This window comes from Falco punctatus, assembly GCF_963210335.1.
Source record: "Falco punctatus genome assembly, chromosome: 1".
NCBI classification, from domain to species: Eukaryota; Metazoa; Chordata; class Aves; order Falconiformes; family Falconidae; genus Falco; species Falco punctatus.
Genome location: NC_137580.1, coordinates 108,910,202 through 108,932,635, shown reverse-complemented (window position 1 = coordinate 108,932,635; position 22,434 = coordinate 108,910,202). Strand labels below are relative to the sequence as shown.

At 51.1% G+C, this 22,434-nt stretch overlaps 1 protein-coding gene and 1 long non-coding RNA gene across 2 annotated transcripts in view; one reads left to right on the top strand and one right to left on the bottom strand.

Annotated features, from left to right (window-relative positions):
- Nucleotides 1-707: 707 nt before the first annotated feature.
- LOC308062760 lies at nt 708-15,571 on the bottom strand. The gene is made up of 3 exons (XR_013927672.1): nt 5,403-15,571; nt 3,272-3,344; nt 708-2,360 (listed from the first exon to the last, which is right to left on the bottom strand). It is a non-coding gene; the product is annotated as an uncharacterized lncRNA (long non-coding RNA).
- LHFPL7 (LHFPL tetraspan subfamily member 7) overlaps nt 3,272-22,434 on the top strand; it is a 64,295-nt gene continuing 45,132 nt past the window's right edge. The window contains exons 1-2 of the mRNA XM_080384458.1: nt 3,272-4,188; nt 15,581-15,719. Of these exons, the coding sequence (XP_080240584.1) occupies nt 3,901-4,188; nt 15,581-15,719 (427 nt within the window). The 5' untranslated portion in view covers nt 3,272-3,900. The remainder of the gene's footprint in view (nt 4,189-15,580; nt 15,720-22,434) is intronic.

Here is a 22,434-nt window from a genome sequence, read left to right as displayed (position 1 = left end):
GAATTTGTATTCCAGACCATCTTTCTGACCTTAAATCCTCATCTTTTTTTCTGTTGCCATGCCCCTAGATCCTGACTGATGTTGCTCCTCTGGCAGAGCAGTGGTAGAAGCAGGCGTGTTTTCTCAGGGGTTTATTTAGCTATGCCTATCTGCTTCGAGCTGAGGGGACCCTTTCACGCTGGGACACACAATCTCCCGAGACAGCACTACCAGCTGGAAGGTGACAAATGGCTGTCATCAGGAAGGCGAGGCTGTCAGAAACCTGGTCAGCTGGCAACGTGATTTTGGGGTGGGTAAATTGTAGGCACCCCCATCACACTTGATAAGGAAGACTGATGTTGCAATTAATTTTCAAACAGCAGCTCCTCATCCAACCTGACAACGTCTTTGGGATAATTCAATTATCTTTGCATCAGGTTCTAGATAACTGATGAAACTTTACGCTACAAGTATGATTGCCATGGATTACATTTCCTGGACTGAAATCTTCTCCGCTTTTTGGGAATGTGCAGAAGGGCTGAAGCCCCAGTCCAGTTAGTCACTCAGCCTTGGACCCTGGAGATCCGCACTGGAAGCATGAGTAACGTCAAGTTCTGGAGCTTTCAACATAAAGTGACAGTTTAATTATCTGAGCAATCAGTTGAAATACGACTTCAGGACACAGGTTGGCCAACAGTAGAGAAGCTGGGGGACACCTCCCTAAATTAAGCCTCACTGCATGGTGATTTTCCCCTCCCCATAGCTATAAAAATAAACAAACATTAGTATTTGAAAAGGTCTAAACAGGATGCTCCTGTTTGGACAGAATTAATAAAGCAGAACGAGACTTTGTTGATAGCTTGGTGTCTTTGACTCAGATAATTAATCACAGGGAGCTGCTCTGCTCAATTACAGCACTCAGAAAAACACAAATGTAACAAACCCTATTACAGGCCATTGCCTTTTCTCACATTTTTGAGACAGTCTATTCATTTATTTACATGTATTTACACGATGTTGGGATTCTATCTCATATATAGACTTCTTGCTACATTGGGAATACAGTTAATAAAAACTGCATGACTATGGGCTTTAACAGCCTGGATATTACTCTGGAATCAATAATAATGTCCAAAATATATAAGGAGTCAAAGACGGCTTTGTACACCACAAGCTTAAAAATCACATGTTCTAAACATTGCCATTATCATTGTTAAAAAGTTACAGAATATAATTTCAAACAAATAATTAGGCATCTTAGATGAACTTGAAAAACACCTCCATCCAGGGAGGTGTTTAAAAGACATGTAGATGTGGCGCTTGGGGCCATGGGTCAGTGGTGGGCTTGGCCATACTGGGTAAATGGTTGGACTTGATGATCTTAAAAGTCTTTTTCAACCTAAAAAGATTCTGTGATTCTACTCCAAGCAATACAAATACAAATTACTAGGAATCCAAGAATTAATGTTGGAGAGCGGGAAAGAGGCAGTACATACATATAATGGTGCACAGCAGAATGCTGGGGAAGCTGTACAAATGAGAAGACGCAACAGACCATCAGAGTAGGGGTGCCCCAAAACTGCAATTGCAGCAGCTTCAATTACAGACTTGTATTTCTCTCTCTCTCTCTTTTTTTTTTTTTTTAATAGGAAAACAAGTGTCTGCATGCACACAGAAAACTCATTGCAAATTTGGATGTGGCTGACCTCGGTTCATTAGCCTTAATGGAAACAGGAAGGTTGGTACTGGCTTCTCAACCATGCTGAGGGTTTCAAAGAAGGGAATTATCCCACGTCCCAGCCTGGCAAAAATTAACTGGTTTTATTAAGACATTGCAATCCCTCCAGGTCTCCTTCCTCTGAGCACATGCCCAAGGAGGAAGGTGTGTCCCTCTGTGCCTGGCGGCTGGGTACAAGGGGTGAGGAGTTTCTGTATGACTCTCAGTGGGTGACTGGGTGGGTTAAAACCTGAACCTTGAAGTGTAATACAGAAGAAATTGGAGGCAGCGGCTAGGGGGGAAGCCTTACACCCAGGAGAAAGAGCTGCATCAGTGACCTGCTGCTGAAGATCTGCTGGGCAGCTGAGCTCTGGGGAAGGAGCACTGAGCAGGAGCACAGACACGGGAAGCAGAAAAGCCCTCACAGCAGCTTCCGCAGCTTTTCCCCAGCCCGACCCTGCTGCAGGCTGTTCCTCACAGGAAGGAAGCCTTTTCTGCAGGGCTTTCGTGCCACTCTGGAATTATTCTGATTTACTGAAAACAAACCGGATCGTCCCTACCTCCAGACGTTACTGCCAGCGTTGTGTGGGACTCACCTCAGACGACCTTTCTCCAATTCACAGTGGTTTTCCCACATTCTTGGCCATTTATGGTGTCATAAATACTTGAATAAAACAAAGTTTAAGAAAATTAGTTTAAGACTATTTTCTGTGTTTCTCCATTTATGCTTTTTTTCCCTTTTTTTTGTTTTTCTAAATGCCTCAAAGAGTATGAGAAGTGATGCAGCACACGACAGCAGTTGGGTATTTCTGCAAACCAGGGATACGGAGAAAAGACAGGGCTGAGTGTGGCTTTGTCCCTTCAAAACTTTCCTGGAAGTTACAGGACCACAAGTCTGCACAACATTTTTAAATGCTGGAAAACCACCCACCCCCATGAAGCTCAAACGCTGCCCTCAGACACAACAGCAACATTTTATGCGGGACGTTTTGTCTGTGAATTCAGCTGTAAAGTGTAAATTAGGTGCCCCTCGTTTTCCTCCCCGGGCAGCCTCGGGGAGCTGCCGCCCGCCAGCAATGTGGGCGCACACCAGGAGAGGGTGCCAAGCCCCCGGCTCCCGGCTCTGCCTCCGCACGGGTTCCAGCAGGGACGCCCGGCTCCGGCAGTCCCCGAGCCGTCTGGCTGCGCCTGAACCACCGAGCAGACGCACCCCGGATCTGAAGGGAAAACTTTTTTGACCCAAAGCTGCCCAAATACCTTTAACTGTTCCAGCAGTAAGTGCCTGTAATCCGTCTGAGGACGTTAGGGCAGGATAAATGCCTTTTTTCTATATTAAATGAAGGAGCCGGCTCTTTTGGCTTGCGGCTGGTGAACGTGGGTGCCGCTCGGGGGGACAACTGAGCTGCTGGCGAGCGAGAAAACCCCCGCAAAGATCCGCGAGGCACAAGCATAAAATACCAATTAATGGCGCAAAGCGATAGGGAGGTTTAGCAGCAATAAAACCCGGCTGATCCATGAAGTTTCCGAATGACTGTTATAAAAATTCATCTGCACTGGGAGGCGCAGCTTTTGTACCTAAAGTCAGGCCACATTCCCGGGCAGCCGCTCCGCCTCGCTCTCCGCTCTGCCTGTAACGCTCCGGAGAAACCTACGGGATTAAAGGATAAAATTAATGTTGCTCGAGCGAGCAGACCCCGAGTAAGAAACCGCCCCGAGAGGGGCCGTGGACAGGGCTGTGCGTTTTCAAATCCTCCCCCCCTCCCCCGCCGGTGACACCCGGGCTGCGCGAAATCCCCTGCAGCCCCCACTCGTGTCCCTGGTCGGGGACGCCGCAGCCGTCGGCGGCACCTGCGGGGGGCGGGGGGGGCGGTAAGAATGTCACCGATAGTGGGAATGAAATGAGGCGTGAGGGGCCGCGCCGCGGGCTGCGGCGGGCAGGGACAACGTGAAAGACCCCAACACGTGTGCGCAGGTGAGGGGGGCGCCGCTCCTCCCGCCCCCCGGGGCTCCCTCCCCCGCCCGCCGCGGGTGTCGCAACCGCGCCCGGCCTCAGCCGCGCCCCGCGGGGAGCGGCGGGGGGGGGCGGCGCGCAGGCAGCGCGCAGGCAGCGCGCAGGGGGCGCGGGCAGCGCTGCCGGCCCCGCGCCCGGCCCCGCCGGCCGCCCCGCGCCGCGGCGGCTGCGCGGCCGCGCTGCGGCGCCGCCGATGCTGTCGGTGCCGGTGCCGGTGGCGGGCGCGGGGGCGGCGCGGGGCGCGGGTTCCCTGCCCCGCCGGCGCACCATGTGCAGCGGCGTCGGCTGCTTCTGGGCGCTGCTCTCCGCCGGCCTCCTGGCCGCCTGCGCCGCCGCGTTCCTCTCCCCGGCCTGGCTGCTGCCGCCCGGCCGCGCCGCCGCCGGCTTCGGGCTGCTCTGGCGCTGCGCCGGGCCGCCCCGCGGCTGCCACGGCTCTGCCGGCCCCGGCGGCTTCGGAGACATCCCCTCCGGTTCTTGGCAGGTGAGCGCCGCCCCCCCCTCCCGCCTCCTCCGGGCTCCCCGGCACCCCCATCACCTCCCCGGCGATCCCCTCTGCCCTTCCCTAGGCTCCCCGGCGTCCCCCCGGCACTCCCCGGCATCCCCCCTGCCCTTCCCCTGGCCCTCCGGCATTGCCCCCCGCCTGTCTTGGGCTCCCCGGCGTTACCCCAACACCTCCCCGACATCCCCGTGATGTGCCCCGGGGCTCTCCGGCACCTTCTCCCCCACCCATCATCTCTCCCACATCCCTCGGCTCTCTGGTATCTCTCTGTCTTCTTCACCTCCCTAGGGTCCCCCTGGTCATCATCCCGGCATGCCCATTCTGACCCAGGTTCCCCAGCATCCCTTCACCCTGTCCTGTCCCAGACCTGCCATCCCTGTCCCACTCTGAGCATCCCGGGCACCCCCTGCATCTTCCATGCTGCCCTTGAGCATCCTCTGCATCCCCCCATGCTGCTCTCAGGCACTCCTTTCATACCCTGCATCCCCTCCTGTCCTGCCTCTGAGAATCCCCTCAGCACCCCTCGGGTGTCCCGTGGTCCCTGTGGGGCCACATCCCTCTTTGGGATGCTTGGTCACTCTTGGGGTGCTGTATGGAAACCTCCCGGTGCCTTTGTGCCGGTGTGGCCGTCAGCGCAGCCTGAACGTGGCCGCAGTGCACCTCCCGGCTGTGGCCCTGTCAGTGCCACCCGTCTGACCCGGCCACCCCGCTGGGCCAGGGCTCCTGGCTGTGCCTCGCCGCCTGGGCCTCACCTCCCTCCAGCCTGTGCGGGCGAGCTCCTGCCTGGGTGTGCGGGAGGGAATTGGGGGAGAAACGGGAGGGGTTTGGTGCTCCCCAGCGGGGCACTGAGCATCGCTTGCCAGCTAAGTTTGCTGAGCAGGAGGGAGCAGGGAGGTGGCTGAAACTGCTGCCTCTGGGACACGTGGGTCCAGAAATTGAGCCTCTGGATGTGGGGCACTGCGGCCGTTCCCCTGCCCGGCCAGACGGGGGTGATGCCCTTGCCAAGTTTTGGGATGGAGGCCAAGGCTTCCCGGCTTGTCCTGTGGGGCCTGGGGTTGCTGTGGTGTCCTGGGGTGACAAAGAGCTGTTGTCCCTGCTGGGTGTGCACGGGGACCACACAAAGCCCAGGCCAGGATCTCACTGTCTGCTTGCCCCTGCCCTTTCTTCCTCCTTTCCTTTTATTCTTAGCTTCTTACCCTGAGGCTGTTGAGTGTGATTTCTCTACAGCTGCTCAAAACAGATGAGCTTTGACTTGCTCCGGGTCACTCTGTTGCAGAAATCCCAATATGAGGGCTAAGTCCCCAAGAGGTTGTGGCTGTGCCCCGCACAATGGGTGTCAGTAGTGAATTTCTCAGCCTGCCGTGAAGCTGCACTGTTATCTCTTCCAGGACGCCAGGTCTGTGTGTGATTGCCCAAATCCAGTCACGGTTCCTAAAATTGTCATTGAAGACAAATACTGTGAATTGCAAAGGAAAGAACTGGCTGCATAAAATCCTTTCTATTTATACAAAAACGTGCAAAAATGCTGTTGTTTCCATAAGCTGGCCTTTGTTCTGATGTTTTTGCAAATGGTAATGCAGATAAACACTTCCAAGTAATAACAAACTTTAAAGATAAGAATGAAGCTCAGCAGTGACTCATTTAAACAAGACTCAGCTACACACAGCCTCAGCCATCTAATAGTCTCTGAAAACACTTTAGATCCAGAATATAATGTAACGCAAAGCCTCTGAGCTCCTGAGCTTGTGCTGTGGTAGAGATGAATAATATCATGACACTGAGTGGAGCTTACAGGGGATTTTGGTGACGCATCCTTGTCACCTTTATTAATACCACCCAAATAGTTCACTAACAACAAACAGTGCAGTCTTAGGGGAAAGTGCCCCCCTACCAGCTGTCTGGCACGATGAGGATGAGAATACCTGTTGTGATGGTTGTTTGATGGGGTGGAATATGATAACGTATCCCTGACAGCTTTGCTAAGGCAGGCAACAGCTTTGGCTTTCTTGCACGAGCAGCCCTCCGAACCCACATGCCTCCGGGCTCAGGACTGAAGGAGCAATGTGCCCAAGTGCAGTGAGCCCCATCCATACGTTCAAGCAGGAGATTCTCTTTTTTTGAGAGATGGGGGAATTGTGGCACTTTTTTCTTTACTTTCAGAACTTGTGACATTCATTTCCAATTTTCATGCAATCTTGTGGGCAGCTCCTTCTTTAAATGAAAGCCAATAGCCTAACATGGACAGGAATCTTGGAGCTTTTGAGAACAGCCACCAGCTTTGTGCTGAAGTGGCGGAGGCTGGTGAGAAGGGTGTGGAGCTGTGGCTACAGGGGCAAAGGAAGCAAAAGCTGACATGGGGCTCAGGAGCTCTTCTAGTGTGAAGCTGGTGGCACATCTGGGGGGAGGCTGAGAGCACACCTGGGAGGATGCTGACAGCATGCCTGGAAAGGATGCTGATGGAACATCTGGAGAGGATGCTGAGAGCACACCTGGGGAGGATGCCCACCTGCAGCGCACAGGGGGTGGGAGCAGCCCACAGCCGGGATGTCCATCTCCGGGGAATGTTGTTCTTTTTTGTTTCCTGAAATGTGCATGCTTACCAGCTTCAAATGTGTCCCTGTGTAAATGTGCTGATTTGATGAAGGGGTGGGGGAGCCTTCAGTCCTGCAAATGATCCTTAATGCCAGTTGTGTGTTTGCACTTGGGGGATTATGTTAATCATGCTACAAATGATGCTTTGAATCACGTCTAGAGGTTAATTAACATGCCTTTCTTCTCTTAAGAGGGCCTTCATGTCTGCTTAGAGTTGCTGGCTTTTTTCTGCTTCCTTTCATAATTACTTTGCAGCTTTCTAATATCATGGGTACCTTTAATTTAACCCTGTCAATGCTCAGGCCGCTCAGGCTTTGCATCGTGCTCAGCATGATGATGTTTTTTGGTGGGGTGGAATACAATAAAATATCCCTGGTGCCTGGAGATGTTGTGGCCAGGCTGTCTTGTGCAGGCTGAAACCTTGCAGGAGCTGATAGAAACTGGGGAGGATCTGGCTGGAGCCAGGTGAGGACAGAGGATGGTGATGGTGATACTGCCCAGGGACCACAGCCAATTTACGAGTGAGGCCCTTACACAGACCATTAGTGGACACCTTTCCATTAACGGAAAGGACGATCTGTTGTGGGAGGACTTGGAGCTGTGGGGGCTGGAGAGGAGCATCCTGAGGGGTGCAGGCACTATGGGGAGAAGGAATTGCTTTTGGGAGGCCAGCTGGTAGAGCTGGGAAAAACAGGTGAGCTCTGAGCTCTTTTGAGCTCTGAGCTGCTTCATTGCATCTCACTACTTTTCTTTTTTTTTTGGTGCCAGATCGCTATGTGCGTGCAAAATAGTGCTTTCTCCTGAGCTAATTTATTTTCTCTTTCAGTGGGAGCATTTGGCTCGTGGGTTCCTATCTCAATACTGCATTTCGGAAGCTAGTGCTGCTTCATTTCAAATTTCTATTTTTCCATATAGTCTCCAATTATTTTCAGGCTTTGCCAAGCATGTAATCTAAAATAACAAAGAAGCTGATCAGCCCATGGTATTCAGTTAAAACCACATGGACCATTTGCCTATGAAGACAGCAATGCCCTGCTGGAGTAGAGCCCAAAATAACCCACTCAGGATGGGGGGGGGAAGGCTTTGCACACCCCCAAGAGTTCCCTGGGTGGGTCCTCCCTGGGTTTTTGCCCATAGCAGGACTTGAAAAGATTCAGCAAAGCTTAGTGAAAATGTACAGTAAACCTGCTTACCCTTTTGTTAGAAAATTTTGAAAGGTGTCATAAATGTTCATTGCCGGTTTCTCGCCGTGTCGGTTCAGCACTGGGTGCCCGATGGAATCTGAGGTTTGCCCATTGGGGTCAGGTTTGCAAAGGTACAGCAGCCCTGTTCCCAGTGAAAAAGCACATGGGGTGTTAGTGGAGATGGGAAGATATCTGGGAAATCTGTCACTCCTCTTTTAGCACAAGCTTTTGCACAAGGGAGAGCTGAGAGTTTTGGGAGTCCCCGGCTTGCAGTGTGATTTAAGCAGGGAACCATGTGCAAGACTGTCTCTTTTGCAGCGTCTGCTCTACCTCTAGGGTCTGTGTATCAGGCGAGTGTGTTAATTTGGGATTATCAGGAAATCCTCATCCTACAAACTTCCCAAGAGAGCAGAGCCTTCCTGGCTTACTCTGTCTACCAGTCAGTTTGATTTTTAATTGCACTTACACAGCCTTGGCAAGAGGTGTAAGTGCTCAGCAATTCTTGAAATCACCATCTTCCTCTTTATGCATATTACCTTGCAGTAGCCTTTATCATCTTTCATCAGCCACCCAGAGTTTTTTAATCTACATTAACAGAACAGAAAATACCCAGTGTTGGGGAAATCTGTAATTCCTGGGCTCTGGCCCTGTGCTTCAAAGGCTGCGTAGCAAACTATAATCCAGATTCACTGACCAGTGAACTACTCACCGCTAAACTGGGCTTAAATGGGTGCAGAGACAGGACCAGCTTATGGGTGGGCTGTGGAAGGTCAAGTTGATTGAAAATACAGCCAGGCTGCTCTTGGGATTAATTCTGTCAACTCATGGAAGCTGCTTTGCTTAAAAAAATAAGCATGGAAAGACAGGTATTAGCTGTGGTGTCGCTGCTTCAGCTGCGGGGCCAGGGGCTGGGCAGCAGCTGGGGCTTAGCTGAGACATGGCCACTCATGACAGTGATGACCGGTTCATGTTGGGCTGCCTATCCACAAATCTGCTCAATAAACACTGAGTCCTGAACCCTGTACCTTGGGAAGGGCATTGCCTGGGCACATCAGAGATGTCTGGGGCTGAACATTGCATTTCCCCTTTGTAGGGCCCAGAGCAGAGTCTGGCACAAGGTGGTGGGGACACAGCAGGGACATTCTGACAGTGGGACATTCCCTCCATCCTCTAGAGGCTGCAAGTCCCACTTCCTTCAGGCTCCTCTCCACTGGCTTTGTAAGGAAAAGCTAGATGGGAGAGCTGTGTGACCTGTGGAGCATTCCCTGGCCCAAGATGATGAGCCCAGCTTTGCACCAGCACTGGGAAAGGGCTTATCCCAAGGAAGGATAATAACAGAATGCGGGTAAGGTCTGATCTGGTACCCAGCGACAGCAACGCACACTGCTTGCTGCCTAATTAAAATTTCATTAAGTTGGTTTGAATCCCTTGATGGAGGTCACAGGCACACCATTGATGTGCTAATGTCTTACTTTTTCCCATTTTTTTCTCTTTCACCACTATCCATCATCCTCTTAGATAAAGCAGTGCCATTAGGAACTGCTTTCCAGCATCCTCAGATGCAGTGGCACTGGAAGAAAGACAGCCGTAATTCATCAGACATATTATCTGTCTCTTATTTTCTCCCTAATTAAAAAAAGCCCTTTTTTTTTTTTTTTTTTTTTCCTTGAATCAGTTCAGGCATTAACCCCTCTGGTGTTTGTGTTGAATACCCAGATTAGCTCAAAAGTAGGAAAGTTACCTGGAAGACTGGGACTGGCCGAGCTGTATCTTGTGCGGGGGTTGCTAAATTTTGTGTGTGAGCAGCTAAATCTGGGCTGGGGAGAAGCATCCCCCTGTGCATGACGTGGTGCAGGTAGGTCCCCATCAACCAAATCCTTCATTTGAAGGAGAAGAAATGAGGACTGGAGCCTCATTGCCTCCTCTGCATCCCTGTGCTCCACCCCAAAACACCCTGGCTCAGGGGACTGTGAGACACCAGCCACCTCCCCGGCAGCATCACGCCTGGGGCTCTTCGTTACTGCTGGGCTGGTTTGGGGAGGTTGGACCTGCTCCCACCATTCCCATCAGATAACATCGGGCACTTCCCAGCACTGCTGGGCAGGGGATAGCATCTGCATGGGAGCAGGATGGAAAGGCAAGATCAAACAGGATGGAGAGCACTCTCAGATGGCGCCGAAAGGAAGGTAATTGCCAGGGAGGAGAAGACGAGGACATGTGGGATCCTCTTCCTGGCCGTCGCTTTAATGCTGACCAGATGGCGGATGTTTGTTTCTGGGACTTGTGTGGGGGAAATACGAACAAGCTGCGAGGCTTGATCCACCCACCCCTGCGCACACAGCGTCTCCTGCAGAGGCAGGCGCCTCTCTATTGCACCCAGGTGAATGGATATTCCTGTTTTTTACCAAGCCGTCTTGCACTTTTGCCCAAGGAGAAAGCACTGCTGCTTCAGGTGCATGGTAGCCTCACCCAGTGTCGTGTGGATAAAAGCAGGGGTTTAGGATCCAGTGCAAGACTCACAGCAAGGTTTGGGAGGAGTGAAGGACCTCGCAGCCGTGTGGTGCTGGTGCCAGCAACTTGTGGGGTGCAGGGGCACACAGAGACCCCATCAGGCACTGGGGTGGAGGGAAGGCAGCCTTGCTGCTCCACCACTGCTGCCGCCCTGCAGGTAGATATCAGTCTGAGTATTTGCACTGATCCTTTCCAGCCCTCTTTACTTGCCCTCCAATAGGCAGTGGTGACTGTTCCTCCTCTACCAGGAACATCTTGAGCCATACAGCAGAGCCAGACCCAGCTGCCAACATCTGCATCCACTTCCCGGCATCAGCCCCTGGTGTGGCCTCCCGGGTCCTTGCCAGCACTGCTGCAAATCCCAAACCCAAGATCCTCACTCAGCACCTCCATCCAGCACTGATTTATTTTTTTAACAAGGTTAAAAACCCTGGTGTCCATTTGGTTTCTGCCTGTCCGGGTACAGCACTATCCAGTTTAACCCCAAAATATATTCCATAAATGAATATTTAGTCACACAGAGCTCTCATGGGAAGGGACTACATGTAAAAAAAGAAAATGGTTAGATTAATTTTGGCCCCTCTTCTCTCACAGTTGATTTTACAGCCACTCTTTCTCCAGCTTATTTGGGGTTTTTCAGACTTTTTCTGCCTCAGACGCCCCCAGAAAGCCAGATATGTGGTGACCTTCACTTCCTTTTTCTCACTTAGCCTATGGCTTTATTTCCTAATTATTTAGAGTATTTATTTTCTGCTCCTGTTTGCAAAGATGCTTAAGCATTTGAGCAGGGCTGAGATACCCAAGGAGTCTGTAACCTTGCCTTCAGCCTACTGCTCTGGGTACCACAGGGGCCCATCCAGGATGGGAGCTGTTGTGGGTGGTCAAGTTCCAATTAATAAATTGCATTAATAAACTAATGTGCATCATGGTGTGACCCAGTGCACAGGACACAATGGCAGGAACTTTGCCAACTTGGTTTATCTCTGCCAAGCCAAAGACAGGGTACCATTTCTCAGCACTAACTCACTGGACCAGACAATTTTTTCTCCCTTTGCCCTTTTCACTTTAAACATCATGGATGCTGGCTTCAAAAGATGAGGTAACTTTGCAAATTTTTTCGTTAGGGATATTAAGTGATTCTTCACAGGATGGTCGTTGTGCGACATTTTAATTTTGATTATTTTGGTGAATGAAACAGCATCTACAGTAGATTTATTGCTTAGTGAATGGCATAGCCATGGCGCGTGTCAGACCTGTAAAATATTAAAATAACGGGTAGGGGATTGTTGTTAATCGGAATTTATTGCGCTACATAAAGGCATATTTACAGTCCCACCAGGGGACTATTAATTTATTTGGGGATAAACAATTAATCTCCCTGGGAGTGGGAGCAGAAAATCTGACACAGTTTTATGTCTTTTCCCAGCGCGCGAAGGCAGGATAGCTCACAGCCCCAGAATGCCGGGCTCCCTGGGGGGCCTCCACTGGCGAGGACATGAGTCTGGGGAGAGGCAGCCCACTGGGCGGGGAGGTCCTGGCCAGTTTCGTACTGGGAGCTGTGCTCTCTGCTTTGATGAATGGGCTTTTTCCTGCCCCTGCCTGAGCTGGGCTCTCACAGACGGCCTCAATGCATCCCATTTGTTTCCCCCACCTCCGCCTATTTTTGGGTTTCAGCCTTTGCATCCTGTTTCCTGCATCCTCTCCTTTCCGTGCAAGATGCAACAGGCACAAACAGGGAGGAAAGGAGGAGGTGCTGTGCAGTGGGAAGGAGAGTGTTTTAACTGCTACTGTTTGGTACCTTTGCTCCATGGACTTCTTCAAACTTAAGCTTTATTATTTTTCTTTGGAAGCAGCTGTTTGATCTGCAGGTGTGACTCCATTACAGGGCAGGAGCACTTGCGATAATTCCCAGCCAAGGCCCTGGAAAGGTTATAACAAAAGCAAAATTTCTGGTTTACAAGAGCATATCCAGTGTTTTGGCAGGTAATGCCAGCCCATTAGGGAGAGAAGTTCACACCTTGTGTTCACACAGCTCTGGCCATGGTGTACTAGCATAATGTAGGAGCCAGACTAAGACCACTGGCTTGCAGCAGGGTTTCTTGCAATCTGCCCTGAAGTCCCCCGTGCCTTTCCCTATTGCCACCTATTTTGGGGCAGCTGTGCCTCTGCCATCCCTTGTGCCCCACAGCAAAACTGCTGGGCTGTCTTACACCTTCTGCCCCCAGAGCTGTCCAGTGGTCATTCAGTGGCTCAGCATTCCTGGCCTACATGGCAGAAAATAAACCTCACCATTAACCTATGCCTCTTGGCCACATGAATTTTTAACACATTTATTCAAAATGAGATCTTAGTTCCCTTTGCCAAGGCCTGGTTGGATTTCGTTGCTTTTTGGCTGCCGCTGTGCACGTCAGGGTACTGCCAGATCCAGGACCCCACAGTCTTGCTGCCACCTATATGAACCCTGCTGGCAGGACCCAAACCAGACCCAGCTCTTCTTTCAATGTAACTTTCACCTGCACCCATCCTGTTTGTGCCTTTTTTCTCAGCACTATGTTCTGAAACATATCTTTGCACCTTTCTGTGGATATTAGCAATCTGAGTAGCTCATAGGTTGTTTCCAACAGGAGCTGTAAGATTACAGGGGATTTGCACTACCATAATTAAGAAGAACCTAGATCATTAAAAATAATATGCTTCACACAAGAGAGGAACAAGCCTGCCTCACAAGACCCCTTTCTGCTGAAAAATTCATTGCTTTAAATAATTAATGGTCCTCGCAAAGGAGGATGGTTTTGCGTGTTGCTGGGTGGAAGGTGAAATTCAGATGCTGGGCAGGGTAATCCTCTTTTTTTATGAGTCCATATTTCCTCGCCATGCTGCTGCTGTGGGAGTGGTGGGGAGCAGGGCTGTGGCTGTACTCCGCACGGGGCCCTGTGCTGGGAGGGTGTCAGTGTGATGGGGTCACCCACCCCAGACCCTGTGGGTCCCTCCTGGGGTACAGACAGGGCAAGGGGCCAGCCCTCACCAGGGATGTCCTGACCTCCTATCTTTCACCCTGAGGCAGCACTTGTCTCTTCGGGTCTCAGTGGCTTGGAAGGCACCGGAGAGGAGCAGATACCCCTGCTGCCACAGTCCCTCCTGAAACAGCGTCTCCATTTCTCTCAGTAGCTGTTTGCACTGCTGTGCCTTTTACATTGCATGTCAGGAATTAATTTATTGCTGGGACAGCATTTGCATTGCTCGTGCGGTGTATAAATAGGCTATAAATAAGATGCTGATTTCCAATTACTGCATGGCACTGGGTTAAGCACTCACACCAGTGTGTCAGGGTGGTGGCCCGTGCTCCCTTGGCCCATCCCTTGCCAGCACCAGCGTGTCCCTTTTTGGAGCAGTGGTAGCTCCCAGGCACAACATTACAGGCAGTAGCTCTGCCACCATGGCACCAGCCAGTCCTGCTGCTAAAAAACAGCTCAGCAGTAAATAACCAGGTAGTTGTAGGGCAGTGCCAGACCCATGCTAGCTACTGGGGGATTTTTTTAGCTGTTTGGACCTCCCGTAGCCATCACATGGTAAACCCAAATCCTCTTGCCCTACTCAGCCTGCCTGCCATTCCTGCAGCTTAATTTACATTTAGCAGATTATTTACTCTTGATTTGTAACCTCTTTAGTGAGGGGGGCCAAATGGAAACATATACTGGGTTTGTTCCTATAATAACCATGGTTGCTCAAAAACTCATATAGGGAAAAAAAGTGGAAAAAAAAAGAAAATAGTGCATTTTAACAAAAAACATCTCAGCAGGGCAAGAGAGCTGGACTAGGGCGGGTGGAGGTGGGACCTGAGCTCCTTAGGGCAGCTCCCACACAGGTTATGAAAATGAGGCTTGCTAGGAAAATGGGGACAAGACCTGTCTTACAGCTGTACTGCTTTAGGGAGCTAAGAGGCAGACATTACTGCAGGGTGACTCACCAAAGCCAGAAGCATTTTGTGGAATTTGCCGTGAAATAACAGGACTTGACGTTGCTGCCACAATGCTGGGACCGAGATGCCCTCATGCTATTTGAATGCTGCCATGAGCTGGGTGCTGAAGGAGAGGCATATGTCACGGGTCCCCTCACCATCCCTGGCCACACCATGTCCCTGGCTAGGCTGGCACATGTCCCTCCTGGTACAGGGACCACCTCCCTGCCAGTGCTGTCCTGTTGGTAGAGGTTGATATATCACCTGCAACAGAGACAAAACCAGCAACAATGCAGCAATCAGGAACCCATACACAAGAACGAGCTGTTTTGCCACAAATTAGCGTTTTTCCCGGTTTTGGATGCTGATGCAGTTTGTATCTTACAGCCAGAATATTAAATAGCAAAACTGCTTCCACCTCAGCCAGGTGAAGGTAAGGGGGACAGGCTGCAGGCTGTGCTGGCCTCCCCTTTCACTGCCCCTCTGCACTGCCAGCCCCCAGGAAAATGCTGCCCACTGGACACTCCTATAGCCTCCAGCACCCCAAAACATCATCACACATTGTGAGCTGGGTTTAAATAACAGGCCCAAATGACCCGGTTTTGTTGTAAAAGAGGCTAAATCAAAGCCATGACTGCCGCAGCAAAAAGCTGGTGGGTCTGCTGGAGGTGAACTGGGCTAGGGCTTGGGAGCAGCCTGCTGCGTTGGTTGCTGCAATGAAACCTTTGCAGCAGCAGGTTCCCTGCTGTGGAGCATCATTGGCAAAATACCTTCTAATTGCCAGGCTTGCAGGGGTAGGCGCCATCCAGAGATACGTTTCAGCTCTCAGTGGAGGCACTGACACGTGTCACTGGCATCTAATGGCACTTGTATTAGTGAAGTAGCCCTTCATGCATGTAATACATTTGCTGTTATCGCCATAGCCCGAATACTAACAACCCCTGGGACCAGGTGACAGGTGAACTGTGGGCTCAAGAGTTAACAGTGAATTTAAGCAATAGAAGGTGGAAGGGAAAAGGTGGGGGAAGCTGCCCATGATGGGGCACTTCAGGAGGGGGAATTTGCAGGGAGGTGTCACAGGGATGGTGGTGGTGGATCATCTTGCTGACAGCCCTGTGTGTCCTTTCAGACGAGCGCTGTGCTGTGTGCAGGCGGCTGCGCCCTGCTGGCCCTCAGCTCGCTGCTGGCCATCATCGCTGTCCTGCTGCCCGGCGGAGCCTGTGAGAGGCGAGTCTGCACCCTGGCTGGCTACATGCAGACAGCAGCAGGCAAGTGATGGGGAGTTTGCTTTTTGGGGTGGAAAGATGGGGTTTCCCCAGGGTGCTGCCCAGCCATTCACAGCATCCTGGATCTCAGCAGCAAGAGGAGCTTGCAAACCCTAACACTGGGAGAGAAGCAAGTGGCCCTTTGCTTTAACAATTGCCTCCTGCATCCATCTGTATAAATTCTATTGAAAATCACCTCCACTCAAACACACAGGTCTGTGGCATAGAGCCTGGCCTGCAGGTCCTGCTCAGACTCTTGTGTAGGGCAGGGGGCTGCGGTGAGTGGTGGAGACCAGGCTGCCTGCTGGCAGGGTGCTGCTGCACTGCTTTGAGTCTAGTAGCTGCCTCCTGTGAAGTTTGCAGTCCCATTTGGGCCATCTATGCAGTTAAACCCCTGGAAGGACTTCCTTATCTGAACTCTACACCCAAGACAGGCTGTTGCCCAGCCTGTCCTGCATCTCTCCCTGGCCTCCCCAGGCAGCCCTTCACTTGTATTTCCATTGCAATTGCTTATACTTCTGCCTTGGAGAAGTGCTAATGCAGAGGAGAGAAGGCTGGCATCTGGGGAAGGTCCATCCTCATGCTGCCCTCCCTGTGGAGGGACAAACCCCACCCAAGACTGGTCTCCACTGCAGGAAGCTGCGTCTTTGGGAGCTAAGTGTTGGACCAAACAACCCCAACTGGACACGAGCCATGACAGGAGATTAAACCACCCATTCATGTCTGTGCCCGAGAATAAACTCCTTTCCTTAGAGAAATCCTTAGGGCCAGCCAGGCTTCGTTATCTGCCTAGCAGCATTCAAGCGGCTTTTGGGGGAAATCCTGTTACATGCTGTCCTCGCCAGGGCTCATCCCGTGGGAGCTGATTTAGGAACAGATGGAGGGGCCTGGCCCATTAGCCACAGCTGCTCCAGCTCAGCCAGGCTGTGGGTCCACGGAGGCAGATGCTCGTGCCTGTGCCCTGTCACTAGTGACTGGTGCTTCACTTGGAGGCCACAATTCAGAGAGTCCCCTCACCCCTTTAAGTTGGCTGGTGGCTGGAGCCAGCGGCTCCCCTGGGTGCAGGACATAGGATGGAGGAGTCCCATGCCAGCAGGTCTCAGCCCTAGCCCAGGGATGGCATGGGTCACGGGGAGGTGGCTTAGGGTGGCCTTGCAGGTGATCTCCAATGCAGGGGATAACTGGGATGGAAATGGGTAACCCCACGTTACCTTTGCCCAGAGGGGTAGCACACCCTTGCTGCATCTGGCCCTGCAATGAGAGACAAGCAGGTACAAAGCAAGGGATTCAGAAGAGTCCCTGGAAAGGAAACCAACTGTGGCAGATAAATACAAATGAGGCACTCCGAGGGGTTTTGGTAATATTGAACAGGCTGTAAATAAACTGTAGACTCTAAGCGTTATTGACAAATGAAAATTTACTGGATACATTCGAGCAAGCTAATGGGTTGCTTTAAACCCTGGTGGTGCCTTGCTAAGCATTTTGTATTGCGCTTTTTAATTTTAGTTCACTGTGGATTAATTCCCATTCAGAGGCAGGCAGCCCTGAGTCAACAGAATTAAATCGTTTAATGTATTTGGATTCAGAAATGCTGTCCCCCCATAATTTCTCTCGCTGTTCCCCCTCTCCCCTCCCCAGGAGGAAGCTCTTCATTAGAAGTCAGCTGCAGCTAGGTGGCCATGAGAAAAACACCTCCCCAAAAATCACATTATCTCACAGAGAAAAGCAGGGTTTTTAAGGTAGATTAATTTATATGGGAGAGAATGAAAGCAGAGCAAGCCCATGAGGTTTGGTAGAGCAACTTTCTGATGGGGGGAGCAGGCAGCTCTGCCAGAGGAACCCCTATATAAAACCATGAGATGCCAGCAGAGCAGTGGGGGAGGGAGGAGAGGGGCTATGTTTCTCCCAAACCCCAGGTTTCTCTGAAGCACAACAGGTTTCACAGGCACCTTCCCTCTGCCTGTCCTGACATTTTTCCCCCTGCAGTCTCAGTTTTCCTCCCATTTTCCTATCCCACAAAAACAACTCAAGGTATTTTGCAGAGCACCAAATGTGTAAGTAAATAAACTTAATGCATTAAAACATTGAATCAGGCAATTTCCTAATAAAGAGCCAGGTGTATTAAGCCAGGAGCACAAAACATGCCATGAAGTGCATGAGCAGAGGCACTGGCAGAGCCAGCATCAGCCCCCATGGGCTCTGCACTGTATCAGACAGATGCCCCGAGCCACACTCACCTAAATCCAGGTGCAGATGCCAAGCTGAACCAAACAAGAATGAACTCTGAGAGCAGCCCCACACCAAGGGGCAGTCAGGCTCAAGCTATGTCTTTAACACTTTCCCACTATTTTTTTAGAGATCCAAGTTGTGCCTTTTCTAGCCTTCCAGGAAGGAAGATAGAAACCTCACGCAGATAAAGCAGAGCATTCACTGCAGATGCAGACATGCTATCAGGGTTCAGAGCTGGGCTAATTGCCACCATACGTTGAACACATGATTCCTGATAGCCTGGCATCCACCCCTTAGAAAAAAACCCCAACATATCCACATAAATGACAACAGGATGATCCCTAATGAAAAAGTAAATGAGCATCAGAGCAACAGGGAGAGGGGGAAGGATAAAAGACAGAACATTTGCTCAGCCCTCACACCCTACGAGCAGAGTCAAAGCTGCCCCTAAGAGATTAGAGGCTTACTCCCTAAGCATGGTGCTAGCTTGCTAAATTTAAATTTCTGCTCTGATACCTCCTCCCAGACCTGCACAGCAGCACCTCCAAAGAGGCTGGAGTAACGAAGCTGGCCCCATTTATGGGTGGGTCAGTGGGGCAGCCTCAGCCCCCGGCTGCAGCCCACTGCTGCTGATGGAGAGAGGCCCTGGGGCTAACCCCAGGGACAGGGAGTGCAAATGGGTGCACAGCTGAAACCCTGCCAACAGTCAGTTTTCAGCAAAAGCCTCTTTGTTGGTATTTTAAAAATAGGAGTTAATTCCAGGGAGAAATGTCTGGTGCTGTAAGAGAAGGGCAGGGGATGTTCTCCAGGGCTGGCTGTGCCTATACAACCTCTCTGGTGGCTTCCAGGTGCTGTGCCAGGGGCCTGTGGTTTATAGCTGGACATTACTGAACGAGGGTAGAATCAGATGAGATATTAGGAAGAAATTCTTTACTGTGAGGGTGGTGAGGCACTGGCACAGGTTGCCCAGATAAGTTGTGGATGCCTTATCCCTGGCAGCGTTCAAGGCCAAGTTGGAGACAGGGCTTTGAGCAGCCTGGTCTAGTGGCAGGTGTCCCTGCCTGTGGCAGGGGGGCTGGAACTAGGTGATCTTTAAGGTCCCTTCCAACCCAAACCATTCTATGATTCCATGATTTCAGTTTATCTCTGCAAAGCTCTCAGTTTTTGCATGACCGCCAGTGGCGAAGCTGCTGGAAGGAGCATGGGGCCATCAGTGTCTCAGGCACCAGCTTCACCCGTGGGCACCCGTTGGTGATGCCGTGAGGAGCCCCAAGGCTCCACTCTGAGCTGTCACAGCCCTCATGGTCCCCAGCAGCATCACTGCATTAGAGGAGTGTTCTGAAGGCCGGGGGTGCCAAAAGCCAAAGCAGACTCTGCTAGGTTTCCAGCATGGACCATGTCTGCTCCCTGGCCCAAGGAGCATCTGCGCTCCCATGGGAATGGCCTTTCCAGAAGAGTGAGGCTCGCTACTGGTGGAAGCTGAGATTGAAGTTGAAGCTGAGTAAACTCCATCAAACAGCAAATCCAGGCAGCTTTCTGCTTTTGGGGCTTGTGGGACTAAAGGAAGGATTATGGGTCTGCTGTTGGATTAAGCTGCTGGCAACCATGCTCTGGCACCAAAGTGGATTGCATCTGCTGTTAGGAAAAGCAACAAGTCTTTGTAGACAGGCAGCAGGGACTAGCAGCCTCCCTCCACAGCTCTTTTTGCTACCATAAAAGCCTCAATAAAAACCAGGATTGTGTTGCTTGTTGGAAGCTTTTCACCATGTGCTTTTCCTTTGTTGGTGATTGGTGGCTGATCCATTGGTGGTTGGATCCATTGGTAACTGGATGCACCCCCAGCCACCCCACAGCTGCGGATCCTCTGCCTGGTCTCTGAGACGTGTCTGCGAAGCAGCCTGACAGGAGGAGGATGCAGAGCTTTGCACCTCATTGAGGGCACAGGCACAGTCAAGCATGAGGGAAGCCTTCGGGGAGAGTTTTGCTTTCACCCCACACTGCTCTCTGTCTAATCCTACCACCATCAACTCACTCCTCAAGACAAAGCCAGTGCTGAGGGCACATGATCCTGACCTGCCTGTGCCTTTCCAAGGTTTCTTTGCTTTCTTTTTGGTTTCAAAGAGCAATTTCCCAGCATCGCTACGACAGAATCAGAACAGTCACAAGACTCCAGCAAGACAGGCAGAAACATCCAGTTAGACAATTCCCTTACTCAGCTGCACTTTAATCCCAAGTTTCATGGTAGTCCCCAGAGCTTCTTCCTGCAAAATTTGATTGCATTCTGCAACCAAGATCCCTCCTGCTGACAGAAGCATGGTGGCATTACAGACATGGCCTCAGCTTTTGGTTAGTTAAGCAGCAAAGCAAAATGCAGGAGACCTTGTGCTTTTTGAAGTAGCCTGTGATTACTTAAGACACTGATCATCAGGTAAGAACACATGAAGAAGGAGAATTGTTCATTTTCAGATCAGTATGAATCTTTTAAATGCATCACATTCCAAGGACTGAAAAGCAACCCAGATTAAAATGGACTGTGCCATTCCCAAGAGAGTGCTGTGGGACAGGTGGGAGGTTTGCTCCAGTCTTGGGATGCAGGCACGTGCTGGAGGCAGCACGGACATGGCAGGTCCCTGGCCAGGAGGCCTGTGTCACAGTGTTACTTAGGAAGGCAGTGTGTGGTCACTGCCCCTGTTGTGCCTTCCGTCCCACCTTGCATCTCATCCCACCTTTGGGATTGATGGTGCCCTGTTTTTCCCAGCCTGTGCAGGTTCTGAATGGCAAACAGTGCTGTCATCCACATCCATATTGATTCCTCAGACTAATATTGATTAGCCTGGTGACATATAGGTAATGTGTAATTAGTAACTTAAATAAAAATAGCACCAAGAGGGTGTACAGCAAAGCTGCCTGGGTACTCCAACCTTTGTTAGCATCTCCATGGTGGCAGAAAATAGAGGGGTTGTAGCTGCCTAGTAATTGCTGACCTGCTATTAAAAACACTGTGAAAGTCTTTCTTTCCCTGCTGCCTTCACTACCCTGCAAGGCAGTTTTGGAGTGCTGCCTGACGGGGTCTCTGATGGCCAGGCACCAGCAGAGCTGTTGCCATGAATCAGGAAAAAGCTGCTCCTCTTGCCTCTGTGTTTTGCTCTGTAGCTTGAGTGCTGCATTTTTAGGGCCAAAAGATGGTGTGAGCTGACAGAGCTTCACATAATGTCACTGCGTATGGCCAGCCTGCACCCACAGCAGCTGCCTGCAAGGTCTTGGATCAATCCTGTCCTGCCCCTTGCCAAGAAATCAAGACTGAAATAATGGCCTGGGGAAGGCACTCTGCAAAATATTGCCTTCCAATGCACTTTAGTGGACTTGTGGCACCAGCAGCTGTTGGGGATGCTGGAGAGCGATGCCTTGAGGATGTTGCAGGGGGCACCAGACAGTGGGGATGTGCCCACTGCTCCCAGGATGCAGGCAGTGCCACAGCATGTCTCTGAGGAGACATAAATGGGCCAGACCTCTGCCCAAGGCAGGGGACAGTTTGGGGTTGGGTGGCCAATGCTACGACCAACACTAAACACATTCAGGAATGGCTGAGGAGATAAAGGTCACAGCTAGTCCCAGACTGTGCAGCCTTTCCCACCCCCTCCCACAGAGCCCGGGCTGGGGCCGACCCACAGCCAGTTTCCTGATAGGCGTTTTCATGGCCACAATGGCCCAGGAGCCCCATCCTGTTGACGCCGAGAGTTGTTTGTCAGAAGACAGCCCTGGGATTTGGAAGAGGAACTTGGCAGTGGAGGCAGGCAGGGAGCAGCGCCCTGTTGTCCAGGCACTGATTTGATTTAAAATCACCCAAAGCTTCCCCCATCCCTATTTTAAAAATAGTATCTTGGCTTTTATCGCAGAGCCCATGTAGTCCCTCTTCTTGTGGCAGCAGTGTCTTGAAAAACAGTTAGTCATCATGCAATCATATTGCTGGATGTGTTCAATCACCAGAGCAGCATTTAAAAAAATGTTGCCATTAAGCTATTTCCAGCCATCCAAGAAAGGTCTCCTAAAACTGCAAGATTTGGCTAAGCGAGAGGAGAGGCACCAGAAATAAAGCAAAGTCCAGCCTTGATGTAAGGTGCTCAGCCATGAAAGTAAAAAACAGCATCATAAAACCTAATCCAGAGATGGGTCCAGCTTCTGAGTCTCAAGGGCAACTCTTCTGTCTTCCTCTTGTTTTTCTCTGGAAAGAGCAATGCTCCCATCACAGCTGACAGTAATTGCATGATCCTTGTCACCGGTCAGGTCCTCATTGCCATCTTCACTCTCTCCCCTCCACATTTCACATCTTGTCCTTGCAATACAGACAGCAACCAACCACGTCAGAAACCCTGTTTCCTTCCTCAGTGCCAGGCTTTTCCCCCCTGCTTTCTTTAATTACATTAGCAAAGTTGAAAAACTGCCTTTGGCACACTATTATTCAGTCAGTGAACTCTCACTAATTCCTGAC